General features: G+C 46.0%; 1 protein-coding gene across 1 annotated transcript; it reads right to left on the bottom strand.

Annotated features, from left to right (window-relative positions):
* Nucleotides 1-15,598: 15,598 nt before the first annotated feature.
* Nucleotides 15,599-17,085, bottom strand: LOC125720622 (transmembrane protein 271-like). Its single transcript, XM_048996270.1, has one exon. It carries the CDS (start codon nucleotides 16,745-16,747, stop codon nucleotides 15,962-15,964), a length of 786 nt encoding a protein of 261 aa, XP_048852227.1. The 5' UTR covers nucleotides 16,748-17,085; the 3' UTR covers nucleotides 15,599-15,961.
* Between the last annotated feature and the right edge of the window lie 6,101 nt (nucleotides 17,086-23,186).

The following is a 23,186-nucleotide window of genomic DNA, read 5'->3' on the forward strand; positions in this document are numbered from 1 at the left end:
TCAGCCCATGAGAATTTGGTGGCAAAATTCTGGAACTAGTTGTAGCCAATGGAAGTAATTCTCTGCACTTTAAAGGTCGGCCTTGGATGCATGAGTAGGTGTTTCTCCAGGCCAGGAATACGGTTCCTGTGTGCACACTTCTACATCAATTCAAAAGTTACAGTGGTGATTAAGAAAGAAGGAGCAGATAATTAAAGGGAAAATCAATAAGATTAAAACAAATTTTAGACCTTTAGAAGAAAAAATGCATACTAATTTTACAGTTCCTGCACACTAGTCTATTATATGGACAGCAGTTGCCTGGGTTTAGCTTAATTTGCACCTCAAATAGTGGACTTTAAGGTTCAACAGCCAGTCCCTGTGCCAACACCATGCCAATTCTAGTTTCCCATCAGTTACTTGGGCACTACAGTGGTCTGTTCTCAGATGTATTCAGCTTGGTGATTCATTGGTGGGCAGTTTTGGCTTAATGGTTAAGAAAGCGCACTCGTAATTGAAAGATTGCAGGTTGAAATCCCCGACCACTGAGGTACCCTGAGCAAGGTACCGCCCCCCAGGCACTGAATTAGCTGCCCCCTGTTATGTCACATATGAGTTAAATGCAGAGAACACATTTTGTTGTTGTGTGTTGTGGTGTGTCAACAATGACAATTATTCGCTAATTTATGCCTGTATTAACTGTATCGCCCAGTGGCCAGAAATGACTCGTCTCTCAGTGCCCACCCCCCCCCCCCCACCCCAACCCGGAGGGGTTAGCCCACTAAGATCTCGCTTGCTCAGCAGATAAATGTCATTGCAGTCACAGTGGGTCCCATCGTCAGATTTAGTATTTCCTGCCAGTTTTTTAAATCATGTTCATGTTCATCTTCCTCTGCACACCCCTTTGCATTTTAAGAAGGACTTGGACCAGTTCCATTTCCCAGTAAGCATCCCCATGACAGAGACTGTTATAGGAGTGTTATGACCTACAATAAATTTCCTATATTAAAATTGTGATGCACAGTTGTTCTCTGCGGTGCTGCTTTGCACATTATTAGGTTTTTGGATAGTGTGCGGCACGCTTTAGAAACACTTGTTTTATGCAGAAATGTGCTCTATGATTTATTGACGTGTGTAAGCAAAAAAACACTTCACCTGTACAAGTTATCATGCATTGCTGGGTGTGTCGTGTTCTCTGGACCCAAGTATAATGCATTGCCGGGTGTGTCGTGTTCTCAGGACCCGAGTAATCATGCATTGCCGGGTGTGTCGTGTTCTCAGGACCCGAGTTATCATGCATTGCCGGGTGTGTGGTGTTCTCAGGACCCGAGTTATCATGCATTGCCGGGTGTGTGGTGTTCTCAGGACCCGAGTTATCATGCATTGCCGGGTGTGTGGTGTTCTCAGGACCCGAGTTATCATGCATTGCCGGGTGTGTCGTGTTCTCAGGACCCGAGTTATCATGCATTGCCGGGTGTGTCGTGTTCTCAGGACCCGAGTTATCATGCATTGCCGGGTGTGTCGTGTTCTCAGGACCCGAGTTATCATGCATTGCCGGGTGTGTCGTGTTCTCAGGACCCGAGTTATCATGCATTGCCGGGTGTGTCGTGTTCTCAGGACCCGAGTTATCATGCATTGCCGGGTGTGTCGTGTTCTCAGGACCCGAGTTATCATGCATTGCCGGGTGTGTCGTGTTCTCAGGACCCGAGTTATCATGCATTGCCGGGTGTGTGGTGTTCTCAGGACCCGAGTTATCATGCATTGCCGGGTGTGTGGTGTTCTCAGGACCCGAGTTATCATGCATTGCCGGGTGTGTGGTGTTCTCAGGACCCGAGTTATCATGCATTGCCGGGTGTGTGGTGTTCTCAGGACCCGAGTTATCATGCATTGCCGGGTGTGTGGTGTTCTCAGGACCCGAGTTATCATGCATTGCCGGGTGTGTGGTGTTCTCAGGACCCGAGTTATCATGCATTGCCGGGTGTGTGGTGTTCTCAGGACCCGAGTTATCATGCATTGCCGGGTGTGTGGTGTTCTCAGGACCCGAGTTATCATGCATTGCTGGGTGTGTCGTGTTCTCAGGACCCGAGTTATCATGCATTGCTGGGTGTGTCGTGTTCTCAGGACCCGAGTTATCATGCATTGCTGAGTGTGTTGTGTTCTCAGAACAATGGACAGCAGCCTTTAATGGCACATGCCTGATTCAGCACCACGGACAGCATTGACAAACAGAAAATCAAACCTAGTCAGGAGTGTAGACCAGGGTTTCCATCCCCCCGGCCATGGACCGGTGCTGCCAAATGGGGGGTGTGGGTAGAGTTTGCAGTCATCCTGTATATTACCAGATTGACCATTATAAGAATAAAATGCCATCCTCACTGTAAATAAGCAATTTCTTATATCTTTTCAGACACATTTTGAAGCCCCCCCCCCCCCCCCCCCCCCAACTAGTCCCTGGACATCGGAAGGTTGGGCAGCCCTACTGTAGAGGGCTATGATCACATAACGTTGTGTGAGGAAACACTTTGTGTTATTCACATTTGTGTGAGGTTAATCCCGACACTCTTGCAGCCCAAAAAATTTCACAGTTCATCTGAATTTGCGATTCTAAATATCCCTTTCTGTGTGATTCTCAGCAACACTGACTGTGAGGAACGGGCTCCAGGCCAATGTGATTCCAGCTTTATGAGCTGCTCTTGAACGCAAGAACATGCTTTTTTTTTTTTTTAAAGGATTGCATTTACTGTCAAAGAAATTTTTCCCAGGCGTCCAGAAATGTCATTTTCAGCACTGTTTTCAGGAACACGACTTCATGAAGCGTGCAGATGGTTAACTACTAATTGGACAAGTTATGCCAAGGAATTGGAAGGAAGAGTTGTGGGCAGACAGTCCTCCGGAAAAGGGAGAACGCTCCGGTGTTACATCACTGGCCGTGGCGACCCAAGTCCTGCCCTACAGGAGATGAACAGTCCATTCCAGGCAGAAGTATACGGATCAGCTGGAGTGTAATGGCCACGCTTCCTGCCTTTAGAATGAACACAGTCGTATTCCTTCCCATTATTTAACGCATAATCGGCCCAAATATGCTTTATAATGGATCATGTCGCCATTTCCGGCTCCACTGTGTAGGAGGCCATGGTGGGCAGGATTAATAAAACAAAATTTTAAAAGAAGCCTATGGCAGAATTATTCTTAGACATCTTATTGATTTACTTGGGTTGTTTTGCTGGCCGGCGAACGTGTCACCTTCACAGAAACACACTCGTTGGGGAAGATGCCAGACTGTGGGAAGCCATTATGTAGATGGTAAGCTGAGCCCAGCGTGAGGCTCAGGAAGAGCGCCGAGCAATTTGCCGTTATATTGATTGCGATCGCGGACGAGCACAGCAACATGAGAAACGCTTCGCGTTCTTCAGATCATGACGCCAGGTGGAAAAGCACACAGAGCCGACGGAGTTCAACGCGCGCATCACAAGCGGTCATCTGGCCATCGTCTGTCACCGCGGTCTGTCACCGTGGTCTGTCACTGGTCAGAGTCGTCCTGCTTTCTCATCATCACTCATCAAGAGGCAGACTGGCTGTCCAAGTCAATATTTCCACCATACTGTATGCAATATGTGCAATTTGTTTATTTTTTACCTAATTTTCTTACAAAAAATAGCTACAATAATTTTTTATCCAAATTTCTTATCCATGAAGGTACTTTACCATTTTCCCCAGTCCTACTTCATTTATATGAATTCTCTCTCCACTCAAAGGTACAACAGCTGCAAACGGCCAGATTTATTTGCCTTTTTCATAAGCACTGGGCTCTTTCCTGTTCTCATGCTTGTGGTCAGATTCCCTCTACATGTGTAAGCACTGTGTCGTGTGTCTCAGCCTGGTACCTTCAGGAACACCATGGAAACAAAGACGCCTGTATTTTATAACATCTGAAGCAGCACTTTCCTCCAAGGGACTTTGGGAAATGAGTGGCAAACTGTACACCAGCTTCCAGTCACAGGCTCCATTCTGCCAAAGGCTAAAGTCACCCTTAAAACCTGCTTCTCTTAACCTGATTTATTACCACGCTGCTACAAGTTTACCGTCAATGTACTTTGTCTATTACGCAAGAATGTTATTGTTGTATCTGGATTAGTGAACCCTGTGATACCGGCTGCCCATGGTAGAATGTTGGACTTAAGGCTAAGGGATAAACAAAATATTCCTTCCAGCTGGGGATGTCAGAGCATAAAGGATATCAGAACAGCCCATGTCTGCTTCAGCGAGAAGAGGCACATGAGCAAGTCCATCAGCAGCCTTTTAATCCAGGTCCAAATATAAGAGACAAATACGGGAATTAAAACTCACTCATGTTGTACTTCAGCACCATGTGAATGTAGCACAGACATCTCTCCTGGACCAGAGCCAAAGCAGAACCAATGAGACTCACTGAACGCTTGGCGTCCAGCTGTAGAGATTAAAAAGAGTAAAGAAATGAAGGGTGAAGAAGCAGCAGAATAGAGGAAATCAGAGGCAGAATTTGGCCTGATAATTGTTAAGTAATTAAATGAATGAAGAGATTAGCAGGACCTAAATCCAGGAAACACGGCGAACTTTGGGACCTGAGATAAATGCCTTGGATTAAGGTCGCTCTTCCAGGATCTGGAGCTCAAAGGCACAGTGTATACAGTGTAAACAGAGCTGCACTGCAGTGATCTGTGATTCCAGAGCAGGATCATACTCCGGTAGTCCAGCTTTTGTTTAACTTTCACAGCTGTGTATCACGGCTTTTTAGGACTCTGTGTTCTATTTTAAAGGGGCCTTCCTGAAGAAGAGAGAGCGGCCCACTCGGGACTCACTACTGCCGAGTCGCGGGAGAGAGCGGCCCACTCGGGACTCACTAATGCAGAGTCGCGGGAGAGAGCGGCCCACTCGGGACTCACTCCTGCCGAGTCGCGGGAGAGAGCGGCCCACTCGGGACTCACTAATGCAGAGTCGCGGGAGAGAGCGGCCCACTCGGGACTCACTCCTGCCGAGTCGCGGGAGAGAGCGGCCCACTCGGGACTCACTACTGCCGAGTCGCGGACGAGAGCGGCCCACTCGGGACTCACTACTGCCGAGTCGCGGACGAGAGCGGCCCACTCGGGACTCACTCCTGCCGAGTCGCGGGAGAGAGCGGCCCACTCGGGACTCACTCCTGCCGAGTCGCGGGAGAGAGCGGCCCACTCGGGACTCACTCCTGCCGAGTCGCGGGAGAGAGCGGCCCACTCGGGACTCACTCCTGCCGAGTCGCGGGAGAGAGCGGCCCACTCGGGACTCACTAATGCAGAGTCGCGGGAGAGAGCGGCCCACTCGGGACTCACTCCTGCCGAGTCGCGGGAGAGAGCGGCCCACTCGGGACTCACTCCTGCCGAGTCGCGGGAGAGAGCGGCCCACTCGGGACTCACTCCTGCCGAGTCGCGGGAGAGAGCGGCCCACTCGGGACTCACTCCTGCCGAGTCTCGGGAGAGAGCGGCCCACTAGGGACTCACTCCTGCCGAGTCTCGGGAGAGAGCGGCCCACTAGGGACTCACTCCTGCCGAGTCGCGGGAGAGAGCAGCAGCGCGGGTGACGGGAGAGGGGTGATAAGCACTTCCAGGCACGCCAGCGGTTGGCTCCGTCCCTCTGTATCTGTGTGTGTTTTCACAGAACGTCACAACAAATATAATTAATACTGAAAGAATTATATTCTGTTTACAAAAAGCGACACAGTGTCAGCTCTTTGTTTGTTTGTTTGTTATCAGCTTTTATGTGCTTTGGTGGTTGATGATCATTGCATACAATGGATAATGGGAAGTTCCCACAAAGACAAACACATGCAACCCCCCTCCCCCCGTGTGTGTGTGTGTGTGAAAAGTACATCCTGATTTTCCCGAGTTCAACGTAATCCTCGGTCAACAAGGGAGGGGCTTGCGTTTTACTTCTGTAACCAATAACCATCTTGTATGATATCACCCTATTAATTAAAACCAGTGTTTGTTAAGCGGCAAGGCGCACAGAGTTGTAAAACACCTGTTTTATTTTGCATGCCTTTTGTTAAAATACAAAACATAGGAACATGCTTACCTGCAAAAGCTGCACAGAGCAACGTAAGGGCACATGGTGGTAAGAATAGTGGGAATAAGTGGGAATAAAAAAACAGAGGAGACCACTGACCCCCTGCGGGGCCCCCATTAGCCGATTAGCCTGGCTGCACAAATTTGGATTATGGGAGGAAACCAGACTAACTGGAGGAAACCCATGCAGCAGCCCGATAATTACATTTATAGGCATGAACCAGTTATAGCTGAGAAAACACTGAGTTAGACACTCCTCGTCCTGGCACAAGGAGTTAGTCCTCACTTCTGGTAGATAAGAAGGGAGTAACAATGATGGTGATTGGGGGGTCATGGGGGGGGGGGATTACCGAATAGGGATACCCATATCTTAGATACCTGACTGAGAGTGATCAGTCCTCCTGTAGTAGAGGGGTCCAGTGAGCAGCTAATGGCCATCACAAGGCTGGTTGCTTGTCAGTGCACTGACGCTGCAGTGGCCCCTAGCAATGAGACAGCTGACAGACAGCCGAGAGAATGATGCTGTCAAACAGTGGCTGTTAGCTGAATCCCTCAGTTCTTTCCCCTCTTATAAGCATGGCAAGCAAAGATATTCTATGTAGCCATCTGTGAAATTTCTATAACCTATAAACTTATGCAGAATGGATTTACAGTGAATCTGGAGCCTAGACTACATCACTGGGCTCAAGCCAGCGTATAGGTTGTCCGGTCATGGCTTGGCCCATATGTGCACAATCAAAAGTTTGAAGACATTAGTCAACCTAAACTGCACATCTGGCACAAGCCATGCAAATAAAGAAACTCAAAATGCAGAGCCGGGCTTGGAGCTAAAACTCACCACCCCAGAGACTTGAGCACCATCCACGGAGCCGCTGTACCATGGTCATGTGACCATTGAGCGTTGACCGTTCGCCGGGTCAGCAGAAGTGGGCAAGCGTGCTCCCCTCTCGGTTGACATCCCACAAGGGACAAGAGTGACCTTGCATCTAATTAATCGGAAAGGACTTAATTTAGAATCATCTGCGATTCACTGCTTCTGACTCTGCCCAAGTCGACACACAATGTTTAAGGCCGTTCCGTCAGCCTTATCTAAAAACAAAAGAGAATGGGATTTTACTCAAAACGCACTGAAGGGAGTTTATTGAGTTTTGCTTTTCAGAGTGTTCGCTAAGGCATACAGATTAGCTCCGGCAAGCTTTATCGCACATTGTTGGCTCTCCTCGCCTCTGCCCGGCCAATTTCAAGCAATCATTTCTTGTCGAGATGGCATGTTGAAAGCAATCGTTTAAAAGAAGGAGGGGTGTGTGGTTTAGAAGATGCGTAAAACACTTGCTTGCTGGCGTGTTACGCAAGGCTATTAGCGGTGAACTGGTGGATTAAACTTGTGAGGCTCTCTGGTACCAAACGCGTGCTGCAGATGGAAAACACCGACTACCAAGGCCAACCCCAAGAAGGAGTCAAGGCACCTCATCAAAACCCTCCACCTCTGTTTATTTGTGTGATGTTTCTTAATCTCCAAAACACATTGACAAGTTTCTGTAAATTTTTTGCCGTCTGAGAATATCACCTGCCTGGCCTCATCGCCACCTGCCGGGCCTCATCGCCACCTGCCGGGCCTCTTCATCACCTGCCGGGCCTCATCGCCACCTGCCTGACCTCATCGCCACCTGCCTGACCTCTTCATCACCTGCCTGGCCTCATCGCCACCTGCCTGACCTCTTCGCCACCTGCCTGACCTCTTCATCACCTGCCTGGCCTCTTCATCGCCTGCCTGACCTCTTCATCGCCACCTGCCTGGGCCTCTTCATCGCCACCAGCCTGGCCTCATTACCAACTGACAATCAGGATTCTAGGACAAACCAGGAGTTCTCCTGATTCACCCTAGAATTGTCCAATCTCAATGCATCAATTAACCAGTCTCAGTGACATCACACATTATTTTAATTAGGTCGCTCAGTGCAATTTGCAAATTTTCTAGTTTTACACTATCTATTTATAGTCAGTTATTGTATTTTAACCAAGTGATATAGATTGAATGACATTCTCTCGGGTACAACAGCAAGCTGCTCTGGGAGAATGAGCTAGATACTTTGCTATAAGTTAACCCATAGGCTGCCTGTTGTCATCATATGATTCTTACCAATAACCGATGCTTACAGAGACTCTAGGGAGCAGGTATCCGTGGGGGAAACTAGCTAACGTATATCAAGACGTGAGCACAGTGAAGCAGGATCTCCCAGCATAGCACTCCTGGCTGGGAGAGACAATCACAGACCAAGAAGAGTAGGAGGAGCCCTCTTCCCCGCATTAAAAGGCAATCGGCACATGTGGCACCTAGGAGAAGGGCATCGTGGGTAGAAATGGCACATGAGAGAGAAAGTGGTTTTAGTACTGTGACATCTGCCTTGTCTGTCCCCATGTGATTCTAACTGTAATCCAGCGGTGGGAGAGGTGCATTGTGGGTACAAATGGCAAACGTGTGACCAAGGGTTAGACTGAAGGTAGTTTTAGTTTTATTACAGCTGCCTTGTCTGTCTCCAGACCATTGCAGCTGCTATCCAGCTAAGGGAGAGGTGCATTGTGGGTAGAAATGGCACATGTGCAGCCAAGGGCTAGAAAGAAGGTGGTGTTAGCATTATTACAGCTGCCTTGACTGTCTCCAGACCATTCCATCTGCTATCCAGCTGCGGGAGAGGTGCATTGTGGGTAGAAATGGCACATGTGTGGCCAAGGCTGGGAAAGAATGTGGCTTTTCGTGTTATTACAGGTGCCTTTCCATCTCTCAGAGGGAGGCAGCGGTGGCCTGATGGTCAGGGAAGCGCACTTGTGATTGAAAGATTGCAGGTTCGAATCCTGACCAGCAAGGCACCACTGAGGTACCCTGAGCAAGGTGCCGCCCCCAAGCCCTGCTCCCCGGGCGCTGAATTAGCTGCCCCCTGCTATGTCACGAAAGTCACATGTGGGTTAAATGCAGAGGATGCATTTCATTGTTGTGCACTGTGTGCTGTGGCGTGTTAAGAATCACTAAATTCTAATTCCGGCTGTAATCCAGCAGATCTGAAAGCTCACGATAAAGACGTGAGATGACAGGAAACAAACACCTCTGAAGAGTCATTCACCCTCTCACCCCCACGACAAATGTGCTGTCCTCTCATTCAGTGTTTCAGCTTCCTAGCTATATCAACATTGGCTGCTTTCTGGGGGCAAACCTGTGATCCGGTGGCGCTGTCAAAGGTAATGTATTATCCAAGAATATCCCTGATTGTGGACGGTCGGTATCACTTCTTGTGTTGGGGGGCCTGGAGGCATTGTGACTAGAATGTGAGCTGGGGGGTATCCTGAGTTTCTTCCGCCGGAGTCGGCTTGAAAAGTATTCTGACATTTTAAAAAGGTTTATTCTAACGTCGAGTCTTGTCAGAAGTGGTTTAGGGAGCAGAATCTGATTCAGGCCTGGATCTTTGCGTAGGGATTTATGGGAAAGCCTGTGTGTCTCAGGGGCACTGGCAGTCCGGGAGAGATTTTATTTGCCATTAGTCTCCTTTTCGTAGCATGTGTGAGAGATGCCAGTCTGCACAGCAGACAAAAACACACAGAAGAACACACACACAAACGAAAGCGAGCTCATTCCAGCAGGAGTGAGGCACATTGATACTGCCTTGCTACACTAGCAAAATAGTCTATCGACTTGGGTCTGGGATTACAGGGATGAGGAACAGGTGGCACAAATCAAGATATAGAGGGGTGGTCACATGGCCGCCCACATGTACCTCCTTCCCAGTTAAACAGCATCCCGTTCATGGAAGCAGCCTTGAAAATGAAAGAGTTCAGCTGGATGCTGTAACTGCCAAGACAAAATCATCGAAGCTGCCATTCATCCAGCCACTGATCACTCGCTCCCAGCTTACAGGTTGTGCTGAGAGTCTTTTACTTGTAAATTAACAGAAGAGACCTGAGTTGCTGCGGTAATAAAAATGATGTCGAGCACAGCTTATGCAGAACGGAGTCCGTGACCCACAGCTCAATATCCCATTGCTCAGATGTTGTGAAGCAGATTTTTTTTTTCAAAATGAACGATCGCATCGTAAATCATTTCCATTTCAGTTCTGGGTTTCATTTCTTTCTCAGTGACCAGTTTCAATTCAACCAAATGGACCATCTGTATCGCAAAAGTTTAAAGTCACATGACTGAAAAAAGGAAGGCCTCTATTTTACAATTCACAGGATTATTCCTTCAAATATGTAGGACCATGGCCAGCTTTATAATGCTTTTTTTTTTTTACTGTGATGGATGATCAAAGCAATTGATCATCAAATGTGGATGGATGGATGCATGAATGGATGGATGGATGGAATTAGGGCTGTGTTAATTCAGAGCCATTCTCAGGAAGCTCGGACCTCTAGGCAGCATTTGGGTCCAGATTTTCATTGCCAGATTCAGTCAGTTTTGAGTGCTTCATGGGGTGGGGGCAGCAGAGGTCCCATGTAGGAGGGGTTGTGCATCATGGGGGCCCAGTTCAGTAATTTAGTCTCAGACTCAGGAGTTACGTGCGACAGACCTGGGGAAGGGGACCCTACCGTGGGTCTGCAGAGATGCTCTGATGTTCTAGCAACACGTTTCCTCAATGGGGGGGCTGATTCATACACATTTCTTATGGTGTTGCTGGTCTGTGGACTGCAGGGATATAAGAGCTTGACTCCTGCCAGATCTCTGACTGATCCGAGGCAGTGATTGAATCATCGCTGTGATCGGGGGATGGGCCGGCCAAACTCTCCCGTGACAAGCGTCTCCCCTCGTCATCCGACACCTCCTCTCCCTCCCCCGCTACGCCCGCTCCTCCATCGGCAGATGCCTGCTCATAGGTCTCCCCTGGCAACGGCGGGCATCGCAATCATGTACCCCCTTTTGCACAAGCCGGGTGGATGGACTCCCCCACCCTTCTCTGAGACAGGCCCTCAATTACTATAGGCTTCCATAGAAACAAGCTGTTTTCCCTAGAATGTTCCGTAGAGTCCAGACGAACTCAGCTGGGTCAGGTGGGAATTCCAAAGCATCTGTATCAGTCTCACATTTGAGTAAGAACTCTGTATGGAAAGGATAACGTAAAGGTGCTTTTTATGGAATTACTCAGTGATGCACATCATGTTTGAAAAGCCAGCGTTGTGCTTGCTGAGAATCCAAAAATAGATGGAGAATTCAGCTTTAAGTTCATTTATTGATGCTGGGATGGGACTGTTAGGTTTCGGGTGGGGAATTTTCTGGCCAATTAAATAGCTAACCATCCTGCAAAGGGGCTGGGATTGAGCATGACAGCCAGACGAGGGCTGCTACACAGCCAAAGAAGGTCAGGAAAGTCTTCTCTTTCACTACACAGCAGCACAATCTCTCTGCGTTGATTCAACTGTGTGCTCTGGGTGACCAACAGTTTATAGGCAATTATATGTAAATCTATCTAATTCTGGATCTGCTGAACGGCTTTACTTCACTTAAGAGTCTCAACTTTCGTTGAAGAATTCAATCAAAATTCAGCACATCAGCCAGCTCCCCGAAAAACAAATTCCAGTGTTTGAAGTCACTTCTCACAGCTGCACAATAGACTCTCCAGGTGAACAAATGGGATGGATTTCAGAGCCGGCCGTACCGTTCACCATCCAAGGGTGTTACAAAGGCAGCAAAGCCACAGATATGTCATCCCATCCTTCATTTGCAGGCACCATTAACAACCATGTTCTTTTCCTTTTCACTCTGTAACAGCAGTGAGGAAGCCGTGAACATATCAGATTTTTAATATCTTAAATAATAAGGCTGTTTTCTTTATTTTCTTGTGTCCCCATCCGAAAGACCCCCAAGGCATACTGTCTTCTGGGAAAGGGTTCCTCCGACATTCTTCCCATTTCATCACATGACCCACTAGCCCAGCCAGTGGTGACCACTCTCTACCATAGACTCAATCATATTTCATTAGGAAAAAAAAAAACGTGTATAAAATTCATTCAGTTCGCTATCAGCGATTTGAAATGTGGAAGAGCAGCACATTGGACAATCGCTAATGAGTTAGTCCACACGAGCACAGATCATTTCTCAGTCTCAGACAACAAGAGAAGCAGGTATCACTGTGCTAATGAAACTCTCCATTCTTAAACTAAGGCAGTAACACCTATTGGCTAATGAGCATCTCGACCATGTCAAACTTCGAAATAAAACCACACAGTTACAGGCCGGATTCACCAACTCTGTTTTATTGCCCGACTTTAGTCCGCAAATGCCGAAAGCCTTATATATTTGTTATTTTTACTTTTACATATAGAATCCACTGTAATTGGTGTAACGTTTTGAAAGATCCTGTAGAAGCAGAGTTGACGTAAATTGGAGGAAAGCATAGCTTTTACGTGGTTAGCAATGCCTTATTTTAGAAAATAAGGCTCTTGGGAACTTATTAGGTTGTGAAGAAGGGTACTTATGTTAATGGCTGGACTCAAACTATACTTAAAACTGAAACGCACTGCGATGCTATTCCCTGTTACACGATAAGCTTCCAGGTTTTGCCAACTGACCAACAACAGATCCCCAGAAGGATGATCCTTACTGACAAATCTTTAAATATGTAGAGGAAAAGCAACACTACAAGTGAAAATATGGCTATTGAGCTTATTGATATATGATTTGAGCCAGGCAGAGGCATAGTGACAGGACTGGCAAGGCAGGGAATTGCCTGGGGCCCTGAGGCTGAAGGAGAGCCCATAAGGGCCACTTATTGCCTAGTAACAAATCTGGTTTATTTGTGCATCCTGCTTTTCATAAAAGTGAAAATAAATGACTTGTGTTTATTAAATTCTCTTTGTTGATATTATCAGTTTAGACTTCAGTCTAAAATAATGGTAATAAATGTTTCCATGTGTGTGTGTGTGTGTGTGGGGGGGGGGGTTTCAGAGCCCTATGGGGGTCTTTGCTTTTTGTCTTGGGCCCCCAGACTCCTTAGAATCATCTCTACAATCGGGGGTCTGTTAACTCCAAGTTTGAAGAAAAACAGAGGAAATTCCAGTGCTAGAAAATGTCACTTTTTTTGTAATGTGAGACTGATCACACGTGTATAAAACCAACACACACAGGGCAGCACAATACCGCATTAAGAAATTAACTGCCCATTATGCCTCAGTAATGGCTGAATAATGGACACTCCACTCATATCTCTCTTGACTGACAAGACTGTGCCCTTAGAGTCAAGACCTTGGACAACAGCCAGCATTGCTCTGGGTGACTGTCTAAGCAGAGGCCAGAAGTCAACCTAGCAGGACCTGCCATCACAGTGCGTGAAAAATCACCCGGACAAAGAATGTTATACGGCTAACAAAGATCAAGATCTTCACGGCGCAGCGTATCGCTGATTCACATAACCACTGGGTCGAAATTTCTAGTCGTGGATAAAACATCAATTTCTTGTGAGATGAAGATATAGTTTTGAGGTTCTTCATATTGTAACCAGCTAGGAACTTGATTCAGAAAATGAAAGCATTGATCAGAAATTCATAAAGCAATGATTTAACTTAGCATAGAGTTTGTTATCCATTCCATAACTAGGAGTCTGACGCTATTTGCAGGCAGTACATTATATTCAGAATAAACTATAATGGACACAATCACGTCGGTAATTAGTGGTATAGAATCTCTCTGCATATCACACAGCGAGACAGGTTTTGTTTCATGTGCTGTTGCACCAGCAGGGAATCTAATCGGCGTTTAGCAGATAGAAACGTAGGTTTAACGACAGTCTTCCTGGGTTTCCTGCTGGGTTTGTGACAGTCCCTCATAAGCAATTGGAGAGAGAGAGAGTCGCTGGACACCTCACTGTCTAGTGTAAGATTCTAAGTAAAACCATATATGGTGCCTGGTGTGTAGAAGATCACATCACTGTTCCAAGTAGAACGCTACCAATCCTAGAACTCTTTTCTGGAGAGTTGAGGAAGACAGAATCTGGGAGGTAGAGAAAAATGTTTATCTCTGGGTATTTAACACAGAGACAGGATGTTGGATATTATGGATTTTTGTATCCTAATACACTTTTGACTGAAATCACTTTTTACAAATGAAATTATTTCTACAAATGACACGGAGGGAAACTCGTCTTCCTCTGATTTGGACCCCAAAAAACCCACCATCCTCCAAGCCACTGCAGAAAAACCCAGGTGATAAGCTGGAAACACATTATCTTAGTTGATCAATTGCAAAACAAGTCTCACTAACTGCGCTTGTCCCAGAATACCTACAGCATCGTGGTGTGTAGTACACTAGACTGTCATGTTTGCAGCCTGAGCAAACGAAAATGAGCATTTTCTATTCATTTACGTGAGGATACATCAAACATATTAAGTAATTATTTGACTTGCAGCACTCTCGAGATCACCAAACCCCGACCATGGGGAGTGACGTCACCATTCCACAGTTAAAGGACCAGTTTGATTGGTTCCCCGAGATGGGCAATAGCGTCTTCGCTTACATTTAATTCTCTGCGGTTTTATTTGTGTGGGCTGTATGGACCATTATACAAGCAATGGGAATTTAGACAGTAACCTCTTTGTTGCTTCTTCGATATTAAAAATTTGCTGTTTAACCACGGTATTGTAGACAACGCATCGTCCAAATCCACAGATACATGCTTTGATTCACAGCAGTTTACCGCTTAATCTCCAGGAATCCCAAATTCATATTAAATAGCGGGAAGCTCTTAAACCAGGCAGCAAAGTTCAGACTACACAGATTTGATCCGTTTTAATTAGAGGAGATCTGAAAGGTGGCAAAATCAACTTGACATCCATATCTGTTAAAATGTAAGAGGTGTTCCACAAATCCGGAGAAACTATTTTACAAACGGACATCCCAAGAAGTCAAAGCTGGTCAGACGTGCAAAATCAAATTCCGTAACAATGCAAAACCCTGGAGGTATCTTGCAGTATATCCGGGAAGTACAGCCAAATATTGATTTTATTATTCAGAGTCCCGTTACACCTGCTACAGCTGCAAACAGATCTGAGAGCAGTAAAGTGCAAATACATCCGAGTACAAATATTCAGCTTCATGTATTTCCAGTAAAGCGGAAATTTCTCTTTCTGAGTACACAAATTAAAAATAGGTATACACAGTGAGAGAGAAATGTTGTAGGCCTGGAAAGGTCGTCTCTGAAAATGGCAGGACACCTCAGCAGTCCCTCAAAGAGATCTAAGGTGAAGATGTCCCGTTTGGGGGGGGGGGGGGGGGGGGGGGTAGGCAGAACCTTTACAAAATGCTGACGCGGCTTTTCTGACAAACGCAATCGGAGCTTGTAACGTTCCAGAAGTGACACATGGCTTGAATATGAAATGTTGCTCATCGCTTCTTTTACACATATTTCAAATTCATTTCTGGTTACAGAGCAATTCTTCGTACTTTGTGATACACGAGTTTTGCATATCTGTGGTCGATCTGAGTTTCTATTTTTATATTATATCATATTGTATTATATTATATAATGAGACAGATCGTCTATGAATAATATGATTTTTAAAGCATGAATTTAAGATATATGCAGTTTTTTACACCAAGCGTGCGTACATTTATTACTGTTATACTTGGGCAGCATTTAATGTCCAGTGATTTATTACCATTTAAACGGCTATATGCCGGTAGAGTAGATGTGTACTTTAAAGATAGTTAACGTATTTTGTTTATATTTGCTGAAATCAATTTGACTACATTTAGGAAAGATAAAATGTGTACCTTCTGTGGGTTTTGGTGGAAGAAGGATATTTCCGTTTTGGGAAGATGGGGGCAAAGACTTTTGTAGCCTCGGTACTGATGGCTAAAGGTAAGTGAATTTTAACAGCAATCCGTGATTGTCAGTGCGCACCTTAGAGAACCGCGTCCCAACTTTTACCGACTATTTGTTGCTCGCTTGCGCGGGGAAAACGTCTTCATACGCAGGCGGCAGCTCGTTAGGAAGTGGGTACGAAAACGGATAAGAGTGATTTATTTCGGGGTCTGTGGTCGAATATCCCGGGAGGTCGATCGATGGGTGGCCTCCGCTTTGTACTTCCCCACCTGCCTCATCATACACGGGAAACACTCCCAGATTAATATAAGAAACCGGTTGGAATTCTGACAAGTTCAGGTCCTGCTCCTCGCTGTAAACTATCGCCCCAACGCTTTGCCGATGAGTGAGTCTCCGCCGGTAAAACTGCGCCGTTTTATACCTCTTGATGATCACCAAGTTCAATAACCCTAACAGGCACTCCAGCGTGTTCAGGACTGTCGATATGACCAAACTGCGCTGGTAATCCTTCAACCGCTCGCAAATGGGATCCAGCGAGTCCAGGCAATAGTGGGAATATTTGCGTTCCACCAGGGACACCGTGTCGCCGTCCACCACGGCGCCGGAGAAGGCGGTGAGCACTCCCAGGATGAACACCAGGATACCCAGGAGGAAGAAATTCCGCCTTCTTGGCATGCCTTTGCAGCAGAGCCAGGCGACCCCCAGAAACGACTGCCCGAGTCCAACCAGTATTCCCGAGTAAAAAGCTCCGGCCGCCGTGCCCAGGTGGAAATGCACTTTCACTTCGGAGCCCAGGGAGATGCATCTGAATCCCACCGCAGCTGCGCCCAAGGCGCACACGAAGAGAAGGCTGCTTGAGACGATAGCACACAGTCCTTTCCCACTCAACTTCATTATATACCTCCTCTACCTCTCCCGCTCCCTTTCCCACCTTCATCCTCCTTTGTCTTCCTCATCAGACCTTCTCGGCGAGCTTTCCGATAGTGACATGATGCGCCGACGACTGCTGGCAAAACGGCGATCTCCGGAGCTGCGCTCTCTCTCACCCTTGCCCGCCGCTCCAGGGACGGATTAATTATTGATAGCAAGAGACGCCGGTTGCTTCTGCAGTAACATCTCCTGAAATCAAACCTGTAGGTGATGATACCGCTCATGACCTCCAACCTCCGGTCCACGCCGCTAAGTGCGCGCTGGCATCGCAAAAGCGGAGGCAAAGCGCATCGATGAGAGCCAGTGTCGACTCCTGACTGCCATGATCCATCATTTCCTTATATCCTACGTAGGCGATGAGAGAGGCAGCTAACGTGAGTCGCGTCCCTCTACTCGAAGTAACTTATTAAGATAAAGCTGCCATCGTTTCTGAATCATCCAGGCGTTACTCTCTCATGACGACAAAAGCCGCCGTTAAATATCACACTGTCCCCCCATCAAGTCAATCAAATCGTCACGCCGATTGCAGCTGAAATATTTGAAGAAGTTAGTCGTGTTGCACTTTTCCGATGTGTAAACGCGCCTTTAAATTTATCCGATGGCTTATACAGGTCAAAAAATGAGAAAGATGTGTTATTTTTCTCTTTCTGAAATCATTTTTTATCCGTTGTCATCCGCTGATAATTATGAGGGAACAGTGTATTTATTTTGGCCATATTTAGATTGTCATACGTTACCCATGTGTAAGATATCCGGGACATTAACTTACTCTGAACTTTTTCCTGCAAAAATGATGATATATAGGCTAAATTATATTTATTAAGAAACATATATTGTCCTTTATTATTAGTTGTAACTATACTGCTAGGGCAATTATTATGGGTATAGCATGGATTAGAAGTACTGTCCGTTTTGCACTGGAAAGGCTTCTATCGATTTTATTTTTTTTAAATGTTTTTGGATTCCTAGAAGCCGCTGGCCAGCACTGGTACGTTATTTATTCACGTCTACTTCAAATAACTTTATAAAGTGCTCAGAAACGTTTTCAAGCCAAAATGATAATTTGACAGATGGAAAGAGATATAGGTTATCATGCGGTATCCATTTTCAGTAACGACATTAACAATGTGGGCTAAGCGCTGTAGTTGCGCCAAAGGCTGCGGCCGCAGTCCACGGTCAGCTCAGCCTGGCGAGCATGCGCAGACGCAGCGCTTTGCCGCACCCGCCACACGGCGAAACTCCCCGGGATCCTGACCAGTGACTTTTTAAAAAAAGTTATTAATCTAAATTTATCAAATTATATTTAGGGCAATTACTAGCAATCATATACTTTTTTATATAGAGAGAGATGCAACAGTATTAGTACCGCGTTATATTTTTATAAAGGCTCAGTCTATAGTTTGGCCGACTTCAGTGACAAGCTGTTCATAAATGAATTTATGCGTCAAAATAGCTGAGATAGCTGATTTAACAAAAAAGCTAACCTACAATTATTATTTGAAGGCAACGTACTTCATATGCTTGGAATACGGAAATTAATCACAGCCCATAATTGCAATCATACATCTCTGGGCTATTTTAAGGCATTTAACCAGTAACACTTAGTTCAATAAAGATATGAGTCATATTAAAGCTTGGGGCTGAGAAGATGACGCACTTAAAGTAATGTAGGTGAAAGCGATCAGTGGGTTTGTTCCGCTGGTGAACCGGAGGTCTGAATAAGGGAAAAGGCCTTCCTGCACAATATTTAGCTAATAAACAGTGCGTCGTCCTATATAACACTGACTTTTGGTATTAAGCGCTTAATGTTAGTATAACGGTTTGGGTAAATTTATTATGTACTCTAGAAAGTGATTCAAACAGGTTGAATTGTATTATACGCTCGTTGCGCCGCCACCGCCCACCCCCATTTTTATGTACCACATTGCAGGTAAACCTGTCGGCTGCTGCCCATGCGGACGATGCCAGGTTTGTCTCACGCGGACCTGTGGCACTTTGCGCGGGTGCGAGCTTGTGTGAGAAATTACTATAGAGTTTTATGCGACCAAATTGACCAATCAGAATCGAAATGCAAAAAAGGGGAGAGATAAAGGCGTTTTGCGATTGGCTGAATAGCAATAAAGGAGTAATAGGAGAGGCATATAGAATATGCCTCGTAGATACAGCCATGGGCAGATTTGCAACACTAAAAATCAGTTGTGCTGCTCATTCTAGAATTTCCTGTATTAAATAGCTTATGTACTCTGTGCAGAGGTTTATGTGTGTATCTCTGGATGGATAGATGGATGGATGCATTAATGTTTGCAACTGGCAATTGTATCCTATATTTATACATTGTTTTATCCAAGATCAGTCTGGCAGAACTGTTTTAAAAACGGTGAGATCTTTCTATCTCTGACTTTCTGGACTTTTCTTTACTGTTTGCCAGAGAGGAGAAACCCTTAGAAATCACTGATGCCCTACGTGACAGGTACAGGAATTATTTTTGCATCCTTCTCCCAAAGTGACCTGCACCTGAAGAACTTTAATACTCTAGAAGTCATGGCCATAAGTGGAAATTAGCGGGAGAACATTTTAAAACGAATTTGAGGAAGGAATTCTTTACACAGCGTGTAGTTAGAGTATGGAATAGTCTTCCTGCTAGAGTAGCGCAAGCTAAAACCCTGGGGTCCTTTAAATCAGAGCTAGATAAGATTGTAACAACTCTGAGCTATTAGTTAAGTTCTCCCCAAACGAGCTTGATGGGCCAAATGGCCTCTCATTTGTAAATTTAAGTTCTTAACTTTTTGGTACAATAAGTGTCATACCTGTATAATAAACAGAACAGGTTACGACATGCAGGCACATTATTTAAATACAAATTAAGTGCAATCATTCTGCATATAGTGCATTAAATAATGTCTAAATTAACAATAGGGTAACCTTTACCAAACATAATATATCAACAAAGTAAATAGTTGGATATTTCAGGGGAGTTTCCAATAAATTTCTTTTGTTTGGAACAAACCAGTAAATGGTGTTAATGTTACATCTTTTAGGACTAAACAAGCTACATGCTGTTTGTGTGTGAAACATATTAGCTGAGATTTTGTAGCCAAGAGCCATCTACACTTTTATGAAAGGTCACAAATGGGAATTTAAGTGCTGGGAGCACTGGGGACCAGTCTCTTCACTGGGGTTGTCAGATGGTCTCATTGACAAAGAAAGACAGCTTTCTGTTTCTCAGCTTATTAATTTGGGGAAATTCCAGGCAGTGTCATGTAAGTTCTTATGGAGCGGCCTTGAAGCATTATGTTTCATTACAGAGTAACTGTCATCGCTGTATGACCGCGGTCTGACTCAGCACACACAAGTCCCCACGCTGCTCATGTACTCTCAGCACCATATGCATTTCGGGGGACTTTCAGGGGGTCACATGATCATACACTTGTGTCATCGATGTGCCATGAATATGTATAAGTTCATCGTAGCACCTTTAAAGAACGCTGACATTTGGCTTTACTTCTGTGCTGTGAGGGCCAACATTTTCCCAGCGTTAATATAGTGTAAAGGCAGATGGCAAATGATCATTTTATCAAGTTTCCAAGAGCCATATTGACACCAAGCATTTTTATTAGTGTCAATATTGTGCAAAATCAGATGACCAATGATCATTAATGAAGCTACAGAGGACACAAAAGTTTATTTTGTTTGTTTGTATCGATCTTTTCTTCAATGGGAGAAATTATACATGTTTATATGGGAGTTGTTATTTTTACATAATTGGATTTGATAACGCAGGGGTGCTAGTAACCTTCGTGAATATGGTACCCTCTTACCTAAATGTCTGAGAAGCCATGACTGCGGTTTGGGGGCGGGGCCTAATGACAGATCAGAGAGAGACAGCATTTCATTGGACAGTGCTCAGGCCATGATCCCCAGGCCTTTAACTCCCCCCATGTTGTATAGAGACTCCAGGGCTGATTTCAGCAGGAATTCTGCGTCCTTCGAGGCTCATGTGTCAGGGTTTGTGCCCGATTTGTTGACTGATCTCATGCTTCATTTTCTTTATTTTTCTCCTGCTGTTCATTTAATCTTTATGGCAAACACTATAAAGTGAGCAGTGAAGAGGGTGCGACTAAAACAGGGGATTCTCTTTCGCATCAACCAGGCAGCCTGGCTGTTCATCATTTACAATGTCGGTACCCCTGGGGGCAGATGGGGAGGGGGAGGGGAAAAACATTTTATTATGATAACTGTTTCATATCATTCGCCATTGATACTTATTACAATGTAACTTGCATCATTTTACATACTTCAGGGGTCCATTTTTTGCAAAAAAATTCCCATTAAATCATAACATAAAAATGGTCGAATCGAATGGTCGAAAATCGAATAGTCTGCAAACTGAAATTTTAAAATGTTAATTTTCATAAATAAATCATACAAAAAGTGATTAGCACTGTTGCCTCACACGTGTGGGACTAAGGTTCCAGTCTCTGCCGTGGTTCCATGTGTGTGGAGTTTGCGTGTTCTCCCCGTGTCGCTGTGGGGTTTCCTCTAGGTCCCCCCACAGTCCAGAAACATGCTGAGGCTAATTGCATTTATCAAATTAACCATAGGTGTGCACGTGAGTGTGTGAGTGTGCCCTGCAATGCATTGTTCCCTGCTTGTGCCCTGTGAGGGGTTGGTGTCCCACCCTGGGTCGGTCCCTGCCTTGTGCCCTGTGAGGGGTTGGTGTCCCATCCTGGGTCGTTCCCTGCCTTGTGCCCTGTGAGGGGTTGGCGCCCCACCCTGGGTCGTTCCCTGCCTTGTGCCCTGTGAGGGGTCGGCACCCCACCCTGGGTCGTTCCCTGCCTTGTGCCCTGTGATGGGTTGGTGCCCCACCCTGGGTCGTTCCCTGCCTTGTGCCCTGTGAGGGGTTGGCGCCCCACCCTGGGTCGTTCCCTGCCTTGTGCCCTGTGATGGGTTGGTGCCCCACCCTGGGTCGTTCCCTGCCTTGTGCCCTGTGAGGGGTTGGCGCCCCACCCTGGGTCGTTCCCTGCCTTGTGCCCTGTGAGGGGTTGGCGCCCCACCCTGGGTCGTTCCCTGCCTTGTGCCCTGTGATGGGTTGGCGCCCCATCCTGGGTCGTTCCCTGCCTTGTGCCCTGTGATGGGTTGGCGCCCCACCCTGGGTCGTTCCCTGCCTTCTACCCATAAGCTCCAGACCCCCCTGACCAGGAGAAGCAGTAACAGAAAATGGATGGATGGAAATCATACAAATCTAAACCTTTTTTTGTGATAGGACATAACACTAGAAAACATTGACAGTATAGTTTGTTGCTGGGCTTTCCCTCTAACTGCCTCTCTGCTCGTTCCAGGGGACGAGTTTGACATTCTTGGCCGAGTTGCCGCCCATCCAGTACAGAAAAATAAAACACTATATTCCATTTTAAACCAATAAGGAATGTAATTCATCCCGCGTTTCTTCAGATTGAAAGCAGAAACCTTAATTGCTGGTGTTTGTGACCGTATGCACTTGCCTTCCTCTTGCTCTAATGGATGGCAGGACTTCGAGTGGTGAAATACCCTGGAAATGCTGTGAAGTTAATTCTCGGCACAGTTTATGGTGCTGTCTGTTATGTGGTGTACTTTAAACTGCAAAGCGTACCACCACACCGCCAATTTTTTTTTACCTTGTTTATCAACAACATCCCCTTTTCTAGATGTTGTGGCGGCTGAGCTGTTACCTTCTTCACTGACACTTTAAGTCTCATATCAGGGAGCTTTCATCATTGCCAAAACAGTAGCGTATCGCAACCTCGTTGTTCATTTGCTGGGGCTGTCTGTTCTAAAAGGAATGCCATACGATTGGTTGGAATTGTGTTTGTTTCTGTGATGTGATAGGCTGATGTGTGACATCCAGAAAGCTTCTCATTTCCTTATCATTTAAGTTTTATATGATGTCCGTATCGCAGCCGCCCATTATGGGCCGAACCATGTTTTCCTGCCGCAGTTCTGTGTCCTGCTACTGGGCAGGGAAACTACTGATGGAGGGATTGAAATGCTTGGTGGATGGAAAACATAAAGGAGTCGATGTGTGAAGGTACAGGTGTCGTGCATTTTCTCATTAGTGAGCCTCCGACCGATATAATAGATAAAGATAAAGAGCCGTTCTGGAAAAATATCCAGAGCTGCTAGCGGCACGCGGCTGTCAGATTGCCTCGGCAGCTCGAGCACGTGCCTGTCCTTGATGTCTGCAATCTTTAAATCGGGGGACGTCATCGGGACGCTGATGACCGTACTGCCCTCGTCTCCTGCGCTTGAGTAACCCAGATGGGATTGCCTTTGTAGTATGTTGTGGGGGGTGCGTTGTACCACTTGAAAAGTATCTCCTGGTTGAGCGCTCTGATTGGTTCAGATGTATTTCGGCATCAGCTGTGTT

The sequence above is a fragment of the Brienomyrus brachyistius genome, chromosome 25 (assembly GCF_023856365.1).
Source record: "Brienomyrus brachyistius isolate T26 chromosome 25, BBRACH_0.4, whole genome shotgun sequence".
Taxonomy (NCBI): Eukaryota; Metazoa; Chordata; class Actinopteri; order Osteoglossiformes; family Mormyridae; genus Brienomyrus; species Brienomyrus brachyistius.

Coding starts and splice junctions, on each gene's coding strand:
- LOC125720622 (XM_048996270.1), bottom strand. CDS start 16,747: ATGAAGTTGAGTGGGAAAGGACTGTGTGCTATCGTCTCAAGCAGCCTT.